The sequence below is a fragment of the Populus nigra genome, chromosome 19, assembly GCF_951802175.1.
Source record: "Populus nigra chromosome 19, ddPopNigr1.1, whole genome shotgun sequence".
Classification (NCBI taxonomy): domain Eukaryota; kingdom Viridiplantae; phylum Streptophyta; class Magnoliopsida; order Malpighiales; family Salicaceae; genus Populus; species Populus nigra.
The window spans coordinates 5998392-6010864 of record NC_084870.1 but is presented as its reverse complement, the minus strand read 5'-3'; the positions used below and the strand labels follow the sequence as shown (position 1 = coordinate 6010864).

General features: G+C 30.7%; 1 protein-coding gene across 2 annotated transcripts; it reads right to left on the bottom strand.

The window, feature by feature from the left end:
• Positions 1 to 12: 12 nt before the first annotated feature.
• Positions 13 to 4772, bottom strand: LOC133679793 (protein SMAX1-LIKE 6-like). Of its 2 annotated transcripts, XM_062102490.1 has the most exons (4): positions 4550 to 4772; positions 3117 to 4345; positions 2188 to 2434; positions 13 to 2058 (listed from the first exon to the last, which is right to left on the bottom strand). In XM_062102490.1, exons 2-4 carry the CDS (start codon positions 4322 to 4324, stop codon positions 169 to 171), a joined length of 3345 nt encoding a protein of 1114 aa, XP_061958474.1. In that variant the 5' UTR covers positions 4325 to 4345; positions 4550 to 4772; the 3' UTR covers positions 13 to 168. The 2 variants fall into 2 exon arrangements, with proteins under 2 accessions (XP_061958474.1, XP_061958473.1); XM_062102489.1 differs by having other exon boundaries at positions 3117 to 4772.
• Between the last annotated feature and the right edge of the window lie 7701 nt (positions 4773 to 12473).

The following is a 12473-nucleotide window of genomic DNA, read 5'->3' as shown; positions in this document are numbered from 1 at the left end:
ACAAAATATATATATATATAAAAAAGGAAGTTTTTATAAAAAGTTACACAATGATAGCTGCACAAAAAGGATTCTGGGATCAATTGACCAAAAGGGCTTTCCAGATACTAGAGCTATACGCTACTATACATATAAATTACAAGAAACACTACTCAGTAAAAAATCAGTTCACGGATTTATTCTTGAAGGCAGGCATATTCCAGGAGCTTGCTCTTTCACCACAAGGCCTTTACAAGTAACTAGCTTTACAATACACTGGGCACCAGCTTGGGATTTCTGCTTGGCTTCACTGAACCCTCTCCCAACAACCTCTTCAATCCAATCCTCCATTGCTCTCTTCTTCTCAGACAACCAAGAAGCTGCAAGTATTTGCACCATGACTTCATGATCAATCTCCAGCAATACCTCGGATCCGAATACCCTCTGACATTGTTTGCTGATTTCCTTCATTGTCTTCTCAGCAAGAGAATCAAAATCAAACGGCTTGAATACCACCTTTTCATCCACTTGATCAGAAAAATATTCCAACCAAGCTTGTGAGCTTTCAGAAATAGAGTCACTTTCATTGTCACTGCAGTTGGCACACTCTCCTGTATCTTCTACAGGAAGATTCAAATCCAGATAGGATCGCAATGCCTTATGGGCCCGTTTGCTAGACTCGCAAGTGCTTTCCTGCTCCATAGAGTCACTGGTTACATCTAGTTTTCTTTTATTTCCAGATGAGACTGCAGAGGTTACTTCTCTTGAAATCCTAACCTTCATTTGACTGCTTTTAGTGGCAGCCTCTATAACATGTTCCACTAATATTTGCATTTGCCAACTTTTAGCTTCGAGTATCATTTCCTCAGAAAACCTAATGGTTTCTTTCTCTGGGAGTAAGTTCGTATTACCCACTGTGATTGTTGAGGTTGCCACAAAAATTGTACTGTTGGTGCTAACTTCTCTTCCACGTGAATCTGGAAATTTACCAGTCCTCAAAGCGCGGGACAAGCTATTTTGGACCAAAGGATCAGCCTTGTCAACATTTTCAAGAAAGATTAACGAATGGGGTTTCTTGCTCAACTTTGAGGCAATATAATCAACAAAAGTTGTCGACCTCCCTAATTCATCATCATGTAATTCTTGGCTTTCAAGCATTGGGTTTGATGAGTTAACCTTACCATGGGAGCCCAAATCCACGGAGATGAAGCTTTGGATACTGCCAAACATTACCACAGCAAGTGCTGATGCGATTTTTTTCTTTCCAATACTGTCAGGTCCAAGGAAAGCAAACGATATATCTCCTTTGGAATTTGAACCATGGTGTCTTCCATGTCCAGCTTTGCAGCGGAATACAGCTTCGCTAATAGCAAGCGTGGCTCTATCTTGCCAGCCAACTTGTTCAGAAAGAGCTCTCATCACTGATTTGAAATTTCTTAAATTGAATTGCCCTCCTGAAGAAGGGCCGGAGCAGGAAGAAGATTGTGCAATTTGAAGTGAAGTATTGTCATCATACTCCACAGAACTGGAACCTGAGAAGTGCTCCTGATGCTCCCTAGGGTCACCTAATTTTGTAGTAATCAGCTCTCGAGTGCTTGATGCATAAAGTGTTCCCAACCCCAAATCTGTGGTTACAGAAGTGACAGAAAAAGATGATCTCCTGTCAGTGGGCAGACTCACAATGGCCATGGGGTTAGGGGTAAACCAAGGGCTCTCTTTCTCTTCTTGCTGACATCTTGGAACTTCTTCAAGTAGCTTAGATTGGTGATTAACATTCTCAACTTCAGAAACCGCACAGTATTTCCCTGGAAAGATCTTTTGCTTGTCCAAACAACCGCCAAGATTTAGATATGCACATTGATTCTCATTTAGTGATGAATCTCTGCTGCTACTATTGCTTCTGCTCTCTTTCCTATCTGTTAGGTACTGAAAACCCTCAGCAATGGCGGCCTGGGATGTGGCTTGGGAAACATCAAATTTGGAGAATGGCTGAGCATGATGGAGACGTTGACAAATATCATCCCATCTATTTTGCAGACCCAAAATTTTAGCATTCAATGAAGTACCGTCATCTTTGGTCTGCACTGAAGATGAAGCACATGCTTCCATAAATATTGCCACTAATACCAAAGAAAAACAGAAAATAAATAGTGTGCTGTGTGTGCATGGTGAGCTAAGTCAAAGATTTGCAATCACGGAGTAACACACCTTGACCATGTCCACTGCCTTTCTCGTGTCAAGTTCAGCCATTTGTAGCGAAGAAGGTAAGTTCTCTGAGCACTGTTCAGCAACTGATATTGTTGGTCCCATCTTCAGAATAGCAGCAACATCTTGCTCATACTTTGCATTGCAAAGATGACAACGAGTGATTGATTGGTTTATGCTGTTTGATGGAATTTTGAAATCAGACGGGGTAGAAAAGAACCCACCAAACGGAACAAAAGACCCCAACAAGCTGTAAGTGTCATGAGCAGGTAACTGTGAGATTGAATGGGTAAAAGATGGTCAGAAGCTAAACTGTATGCACAGCATAAATATTTGCATAATTGATTTTTGAATATCACTAGCCATTAACATGGTGTCATATCTCATTTTCAACAAAAAGATAAAAATGAAAAATATAACCACAAGTAAAAAGATCTACACTAAATTTGACTTCATGGAACAAGAATAATGCTTCGGTAGCAAGAATAAGTGCCATTTGAACATGGTAATACTTGGCACACAAGCAATATAATTAACAACAAGCACAAAGGAATAGAACCACCTAGTAGCCAAAAAAAATTATGTAAAGAAAAAGCTTAGAAAATGCATATACTAATGTAATCAAGACAACAAATTAAAACACGAGTAAATAAGTCTAAAACAGCAGCAAACTCTGGCTCATGGAAACAATCATTAACAAATAAAATAAAAATAAAAATATCAAATTCAGGCCAATCTTTTTCCGCCATATCCTTCACCTATCTTCTTCCTACAGTATGCTACCATCAGAAATGCATACATCAAACTTAGACTCCACCCTGCATAGAAATTCTTCCATCCAAATTTTAAAAAATATCCAACGAAAGCATAACATTATTTTCAGCTTTTGACGCAACAAAAAAGAAGAGTTATCACAGGATAAAACAACTCACCTCGATTTCGTGCCAAAACCTCCAACGGGACTCTTATAAGAAGTAATAGGCAGAATCCTAAGATCCCAATCCTTTTCCACACCGGAAAACCGCCCTACAGACTTCAAATATGTGTCATAACTATCTGCAGCTCCCACCAACCAGATTTTCTCCCTAAAACCCTCCAATAAACCCGTCAATTTCGAAACTAAATAACTCAAGGCATCCCTACACACATTTTCACCAACCAAAACCTTGAGATCTCCAATATTCACAACAATCCCCGGACCCGAACACCGCTCCAATTCCTGACCCAACTCGTCAAACTTCAACCTCATCTTCTCTTTGTCTCCCCCTCCTTCACTAACAAAATGAATAACCTCATCTTCAACGCTAATTACACTCACCCCACTAATCTCACTAGGCAAAACGCCTCCTTTGTTATCTTTATTTACACTATCAACAAAACCCTTTAAAGCATTACTTGCATAAACCCCAACAAGTAATAAGTTTCTTCCCTTCCCTTCTCTCCTCACTAAAGCCTCCCCAATTCTCCTACAAACATCATCATCGCCGACATCATCATCAAGCCCACTACTAAAGGGAAAACTAAACCCGGGTGGTCGCCCCGGAACTGTACTATTCGAGCCTGGTAAATTACATAGAAATACGGGGGCGCATCCAGCCCGTGAGAATTTCGAACTTTGAATAACCGGCGGGTGAACTATTGCCATCTTTATATCACAACTCCTAAACCCGGCTTCCCCAAATACGCGACTCACAATCGGATCATCCAAAATCGATAAAATGAAATGTTTCATTTCAACTTTCAAAACCGACGCCGCTTGCTGGTTACAGTGTATTTGGTGCATATGAAAATTATCAGGGTGTCTGCGTTGATTCGCCTGTGACCGTTTAATCGCTGCCATCAGGGAGTTCGATATTGGCGGGTCCTCCTCGAGCGTCCTCGAAGATGGTAACCGGTCTAGAGAGACGCCAACGCAGAGGTCGAGGACGTGAAACTGGCGGCGCGAGGAGTACGCGCTCGTGGTGGTACGTGAGCAGGCGTTCTTGAGAGTTGAGGCCGGGAGAGCTAGTAGAGCAGAGACAGCGTGCAGAGAGGTCGTCTGGGAGTGGCTTCTTCGACGCGCCACCGCAACGGCTTCGTCTAAAGCACGCGCCGCCTCATCTGTCAAGCATTGCCTCGCTACGCCTACCGGCGTCGGCATCGCCGGCTAGCCAACAGAGACCTGTGCGTGTATATGTGATTGAGGAAGATAAGGTCTGAATATCTTTATGATTTTAAGGTTGTAATAAAAAATAGGACAAGGTGTTGTTTACTTCGACAGCTTTATGAATTATTTATTGATGAAGAGAGTGGGGAGAGGTGAGGTGGAGTCGAGTCTGGGCGTGTGGGTCCGGTTAGTTAAGCAATGGAACAAAAGAAAACTCACCGTTGGGTCTCGGCATAGATTCTCTTCTTCTCGTGGGTTTTATTTACCTCCACTCTTCTTCTTCTTCTTCTTCTTCTTCTTCTTCTTCAGGCGTAGAGAGAGAGAGAGAGAGAGAGGGAGGGAGGGAGATGCTGTGCCCACTGAAGCATGTCATACGGAGCAACAATGACAGGAGAGGGGATGGCAGGAGTCAGTGTCTCTGCTTTTTGGGTGTTAAATTGAGGATGGAATATGAGAAGATTGTATTTGATAAGGTGATAGATTTGGTTTTGGATGTCTTTTTAATTAATTAGCAATTTACTGTAATTAGGATGACCTTGCAAGCCTGCACCACCACACATTTTTCTTTTATTGTTTCGGACAACCAATGATCTCTTCAGATGATATATTTATTAGTGGATTAATGGTGAGTTTAGCAGCGCGGCAAAACATTAATCGTTTAAAATTTAATTATTTAAAAAAAAATTATTTTGATGTACTCTAATTAAAAAATAAATTTAAAATATATATTATTTTAATATATTTTCAAATAAAAATACTTTAAAATACCCAAAAAAACTCTAAGTTTATCTAATTATAAAATAATTTTAAAAAAATAAATACAAATAAAAAAAGAATTATAATGCTCATAGTGTGATTAGAGACTCCCTATTAGTTGTAATTAGCTGCAAGCTTTGTTACTTTAAAGAAATAAATAAATATAAAGAATTGAGATAATAAAAACACTAACTCATAAAAAAGTAATAAAGAATATATTCACCTAATATATATTTTTTCTATTTATATTTATTTTTTAAAAAGTAAACTTAAAAAGAAATTTATAAAATATCACTAGTACTCTCCGTAATTATAAAATTTATTTTTATATATTATATATAAAAAATCATTAAAAGTTATTGTTTTGCTTAAACACTTAAAGGTGTTTAGTATTGAGTTTCAACTTGAATTTTATTAAAATTTAAATTATTTTTTTTTAAATTAAATTTTTTTAATGTTTGAATTTGTTTTAATATGTTGATATTAAATATAAATTTAAAAACAATTAAAAAATATTATTATTATATATTTTTAAATAAAAATATTTTTAAAAATAATTATTATCATATTTTTAAATCCACAGTAATTCATAAAGATATATGATAAAAAAAAAATTATGATGCTATAAGTAATCCAACTCTATAGGCTAGAAGGGAGGGTCGTAGGTTACAAAAGGTGCTGGAAAAACATATAAACAAGGAGGATCTCGAGCGTTGAGAACAAGAATGTACTTTCTCAACTTGACAACTTGTCTTTATAGAGCTATTTTAAAAATAAAAAAAACTATCACGTATCAGAAACAATAAAACGGTTGGCTAAATACTACAGAGAACGTGGTTTTGTCTTTTTAAAAAAATAATTTTTTTTAAATGTTTTACTTTTTTATATATTTTTTATTTTATAAAAAAATATTTATTTTAAAATTATATTCCTTTTATATTCAGCATTGCATAATATTTTTTCTCTTTATTTTATTTATTTAATTTTATAAGGATTTATATTTTTATTATTTTTTAATAATTTTATTAAACAAACTTAGTAGACATGAATAGGTAAATATCTATTATTATAAGATTAAATATCTTAATTTATATTTATTTTTTTAGTTTTTTAGTTTTTTTAGTTATTATTAATACTTTTTTTTGTTATAATTATTGATCTATTTAATTACAAGTCCATAAAGTTTTTTAATTTATATTTTAAATTTTTTTATATAAAAAAACACATTAAAATAGTCTATCTATCCATATTTTTTAAAAAAACAATTTTAACCTCTAATAAAACACAAGTTAAATCTTTAGTCTCTATCAAATTAGCATAGCCAAAAAACAATATCCGAGGAAATAACGAAGCTGCTATGCTGCGTTGTTAAAGATAGCTAAATCTAGTTTTATTTACAAAATAAAATAAAATATAAAGGTTATATTTTTCAAAACAACATAATTTACTAAAAAAGTTTAATAAATTACATTGTTTTCAACAGCATAACCACTTAAGTTTTTTATAGTTATATTATTCACAATAGTGTAATTTTAAAAATAAACAAAATTTCAACAAGTTATATTATTTTCAACATCATAACTTACTAAAAATATTAAAAAATAAATACTACCACACCACACAATATCTCTCTATTGCCTCGATCTCAGTTAATTATGCCAGGTTATACTCAACCCGAATTCTTTATCTCAAAAAAGTTATATTTTTAAATAAAAATACAATTTTTAACAAGAAGCACAACTTTGTACTTTGAACCAAAGTTAATTTCCACTCCCACGCTAGATGAAATCATAAAAATTATAAAATATATTAATAGAGATCAGTTTGGGTTGATGTTCACCTCCTAACATAACATTATGGATTGGAGAAAAAAAATTAATTCTTACCTTGTTACTTTAATTTTTATTTTGCATGATTTAGCTTTTTTTTCAATTTAGATTATCATCCAATCACATACTTTTTCAAGATGGATGGTTAAATTGAAAAACAGATGATTAAAGTGAAAAGACGGATAAAATAGGTGATGAATTTAAAATTTGTTATAAAAACTCATTTTAGTTCCGCCATAGATTTTAGCTATTAAGTAACTAGTCTTTTTAAAATTTTAAAAAAATTAATTTTGGTACTGAACTTTATTTTCCTTATTTTACAATTCTTTTTCAGTGGAAGGAGAATGAGGAAGTTGTCAGATTCTAGCGTAGAGAGAAAAAGTGATCGTTGGTGGTGACTACAACCACCAAAACGATCAATTTTTGTGTCAAATTATTTCATAGGGTAAAGGAAGTTGGGATGAGACATTTTTTTTACCCTTGAAGTGTAAAAAAAAACACATGATCTTGGAAAGATTATGGGTTTTTTGCATTTTGTAAGGCCATGCGTTTATTTAACAAGGTTTCTACGGTGTTTTCTAAGTATTTCATGTCAAAAATTCATTGAAAATATACTTGTTTGTAAAAAAAACTGAGACCCTGTTTTTCCGGCAACCATAATAGTCGGATTTTAGGGATTTCCAAATGATGTGTTACCTGCTGATGCAGGCGACACAATTTTTTTTATAACCAGGATAGGTGACATGTTGTTCACCCCATTAAATTTTAAAATAAAATAAAGGCTCGCGCCCTTGAGCTTGACCCAACAGATCTGTGCAGGGCCCGTTGCTTGATAAACCAAGCACTAGGCCTTACTTGCCAGGCCCAACAACGTCTGATTTAATTTTGCTAATTCTTTTTTTTTTAAATGATGCCTTATTTTCTATGTAGTTTTTAAAATAATATTTTTTTATGTTTTAATTAATACCCCATTTGTGTTTTTCTTCCTGCTTATTTAGCCTTTTTTATACTATAATTATTTTTTAATGATATTGGGTGTGTTTAATTTTTAAAAAGACTAGTATAATTCATCTGTGATTTAAAAAAAATTATATATATAGATTAATTTTAAAAATTTTTGATTTTTTCATAAGATTTTTAACAAGTGCAGCATTGCATAGTATATTTTTTTTTTTACTTTTACTGTATTCAATAAATTTTATGTGTGTGTCAGTTTCTATTACAAATTTATTTTGATTAATCAATTCATTAAAAACAACCGGGTAAATTATCCGTGTTGCGATATTAAATATTTTGATCTACATTTATCTCTTAGTTTTTTCAGTTTCTTTTCTGTTTATTGTTGATGTTTTTTTTTTCATTTTTCTACATAATGATTATTGATTTTTTTAGTTAGAAGCGTGCATAAGTTTTTCCATTCATTTTTTTAGTTAGAAGCATGCATAAGTTTTTCCATTCACATCTGGGATTTTTTTATGTAAAGATACATGTTGAAAAATTCTGCATGTTTGATTTTTTTTATTATGTTTTTATGTTTTAGATTTTGATCATTATTCCTATAATTTCTGATTTTTTTCCTTGACCCTTTTATGCTTGATTCATGTTTTTATATTTTACTTTTCAGATTACTATCCCGATAACATGTGCGATCGCTTTTAGTTATCAAAATCTTAGGTTTTTCATACTCGTTTTAAAATGTTGATATCACATTAATATTCTTTTTTATATTAAAAAAAAAGTTAATTTGTCCTGCAACATGACGTGAGCTATTTATCTGGTTTTAGAATAGATTGAGTTTTTAAAGTTGCGATCATGGTTTAGTAAAGTGGTTGGGTTTGAAATTAGGCCAAAATATTAATGAGGTAATTTTATAAGCTTTTCTAAAGATAAATTTTATGTCAGAACGAGAGACTCTTCAATACTTAAATTAATAAATATAAAAAAGGAGAAATGTATCGAATATAGAAATATTTATTACTCTACACTTAATTTATTTATATCATTATTTTTATTCTTATCTTTATTCTTTTGTAATTTTTTAATTTTTTTCTCTACACTTTTTTTTAAAAGAAAATTATCATGCAAAGACCAAGAAAATGGTATTTCACCGTAATGGTTACAATTTTTTTTATTCTTTTGTTACGTTAAAAATTAGCTTCTTGAGATCTTATATGTTTTTATTAACGCATATGATCTCTACTATGTTTTATTATATGTGAGCATCAATTTTTTGATTCATGGTTATATTTATTACTCGATATAAAAAAACTTGTTAATAACAATTACATATTAATTTTTTTGTATTGAAAAAAAATATTCAACATGCAGCGATGCGAGTTGAATAGATACGTTAGCCCTTTGTTTTTTTACATTTATTAGCATAGATAGTTTTTAATGTATTTAATTAAATGTCTACATGGACCTTTTGATTTATAATTAGATTTAAAAAAATAAAAAGTTTGTATATTTATTTATTTATTATAAAAAAATTTATCCAATGGGCGTATAAAATAAATACTGGCCGGAGAGAGTGAGGGTGAGGATTTTTTTTAAAATAAATTAATGCTTCAAATCCTAAGAAATGCATGAACAATTATCGAAGTCTTTCCAGCCTCGTCCAGTTTTGCTCGTAATTTTCAAGAAACGAAACTCGTGCCCGAATGAACTTTGATCTATCGGAATGGGAACGAATACAGATAGAATCTGTACTGCGAGTATTTTTGAAAAAGAAAAAAGAGAAGAGAAATGGTAATCGTGCTCGTGAAGATGTTATAAATTTAAAATAAATAGATAAAGGGTTGCATTATTAAAAACAACACAATCTTTAAAAAATAAATTAAAAAGATGGCGCAGCCTTTATATTCTTTTGAGCACCTCATTTGTGCCCAAATTAATGAAAAGAATATAAGAGTAGCACAACTTTTTATTTTTTTTTATTATATTTTTAAGGATTGCGTTACTTTTTAATAACACAGCCACTTAAATTTCATCTAAGTGATATAAGAGGATAGTTTAACTAATTTAGATTCTAAGTTAATTATCTAAAAATTACCAGTTCGAGTTTCATAAATCTTAACATCATTGAAAACTTAAATAACTGTTAACTTTAGACTATATGAGATTAATTGAGATACACATAAATTAATCTGAACATCTATATTAAAAAAAAAATCACCAGTGCAACATAACCAATTATTTTTTTTGGTTACGCTACTCGAATTTTGTTGATTTCTAAAAAACAATTTCAACTTTACTAGCTTGTAATTTCCCCTACTTGTTCTATTAAAAAAAAAAACTCCTTTTTAACTGTATAAAGTTAACAGAGTTTTTTTTTCATTTAAAGAGCATTTATGAAGATTTTTGAAATACTTTTACTTTAAATTAGTTTTTTTTTATAATTTTAAATTATTTAAATATGAAACGTGTAAAATAAAAAATAAATTCATGCATCAACCAATCCATCATTTTCAGACTAACCCACTTGATTGTGTAACTCAGGGATCCCTGCCTCTATTTAGAGTGTGTTTGGAAGAGTGGTAGCTTTTGTAACCGTGGTTGGTAAAAAATATTTTTTTTAAAATCACTTTTTTGTATGATTTTGTTAAGTAAATATATATTTGGTTATTATTGTGATTACAATTAAAATTGTTTAAAAAGCATTTTGATATGTGTTTGGTTAAGTTACTTTTGTAAGTGTTTCTATTGGTAAAATTACTTAGAAGGACATGTGTGATTTTTGTGAAGTTGTGAGTAAAATTTGTTAGGAAATTCTTTGAATACATAAAAAAAACAAATGTTACATTATTGTTGTCCTCCAGTCATCCCATTAAACTATCCGTGATGCCATCACGAACATGATTCATTTGAGAAGGCCCATGGTTCCCTTGACTTTGAAAACGTGATACAACATCAGCTATTAACTGGGTTTCTCAATCTGTAAAGAAGGAAACTGAAATAATGAAGGGTGAAGGCTCGCAGATGAGGAGGTTAATAGTGAAGAAACCAACAAAAACTTTGAGAAACTGGTACAGATCAAAATTGATTTGTTTGGGAGGACAGTTTTGTCCAATAAATGCAATGGTATTAAGCTATCTTAATTGTAATGTTTGGATATATAAAATTATCAGCTTTTCAAGTGAAAAGCTGATAATTTTTATTTTTTCTTAACCTGTGATCACACCACTATTTTTACGTGGGGTCCATAAATTTAACTAAATGTAAACTTCTTACCAAACAACATAATCACTGTGTTTGGAGGAGCTACAGAAGCCACCACTCTCCCAAACATCCTCTTACATTTGATCACGTAGGTTTACAGGCATGACTATGAGAGGTCTTTGTCTTGACATTTTATTTTCAAACCCATACACTTACTTCCACATTATAATTATAACTATTTCATTGGTTGGTGCTGCTGATCGGATTATTTCAAAAAAAAAATTAAAATATTATCACTAATATTATTATTATTATTTTAATTATTATTAATATTATTATTATCATCATCACAATTATTGATGTCATGACTATTACGACCATTATAATAAACTATTACTGCTATCAATGTTAATATTATTACTACTATCACTATTATTATTATTATTATTACTACTACTATTATTACTAGCTATTATTATTATTGTCATTAATATTAGTAGTATTATTACTATTATTATCATAATTATTAATATTATTATCATTATCAATATTATTATTATTCTAATTAATATTAATATTATTATTATCATCATCACAATTATTGATGTCATGACTACTACGACCATTATAATAAACTATTACTGCTATCAATGTTAATATTATTACTACTATTATTATTAATATCACTATTATTATTATTACTGCTACTACTATTATTACTAGCTATTATTACTATTGTCATTAATATTAGTAGTATTATTACTATTATTATCACAATTATTAATATTATTATCATTATCAATATTATTATTATTCTAATTAATATTAATATTATTATTACCATCATCACAATTATTGATGTCATAACCACTACGACTATTATAATAAACTATTACTGCTATCAATGTTAATATTATTACTACTATTATTATTAATATCACTATTATTATTATTATTACTACTACTATTATTACTATTGTCATTAATATTAGTAGTATTATTACTATTATTATCACAATTATTAATATTATTATCATTATCAATATTACTATCATAAAAAAAAACTCCTAATATTACTACAATTATTATTATTATTACCAGTATTACCAGTATTATTATTGGTTTCATTATTACTATTATATTATTGTTATTAATATCATTATTATTTTAATTATTGTTAAAAGTAATTTTCTTATTAATACTGAATAAAAGTAAAATATCTATTTTTATTGTAATTTTTTATATGATTTTCTCAAATTCATTGTTCTTGAGTTTTTTAATATAAATGTGTAAAAATAATTGATTCATAAATTTTTAATTTAAAATTTGCTATCAGGATTGTAACAAGATTTTACTCTGGAAGCAATGCTTCTAAAAAAAAAAAAATATAAATAAAAAAA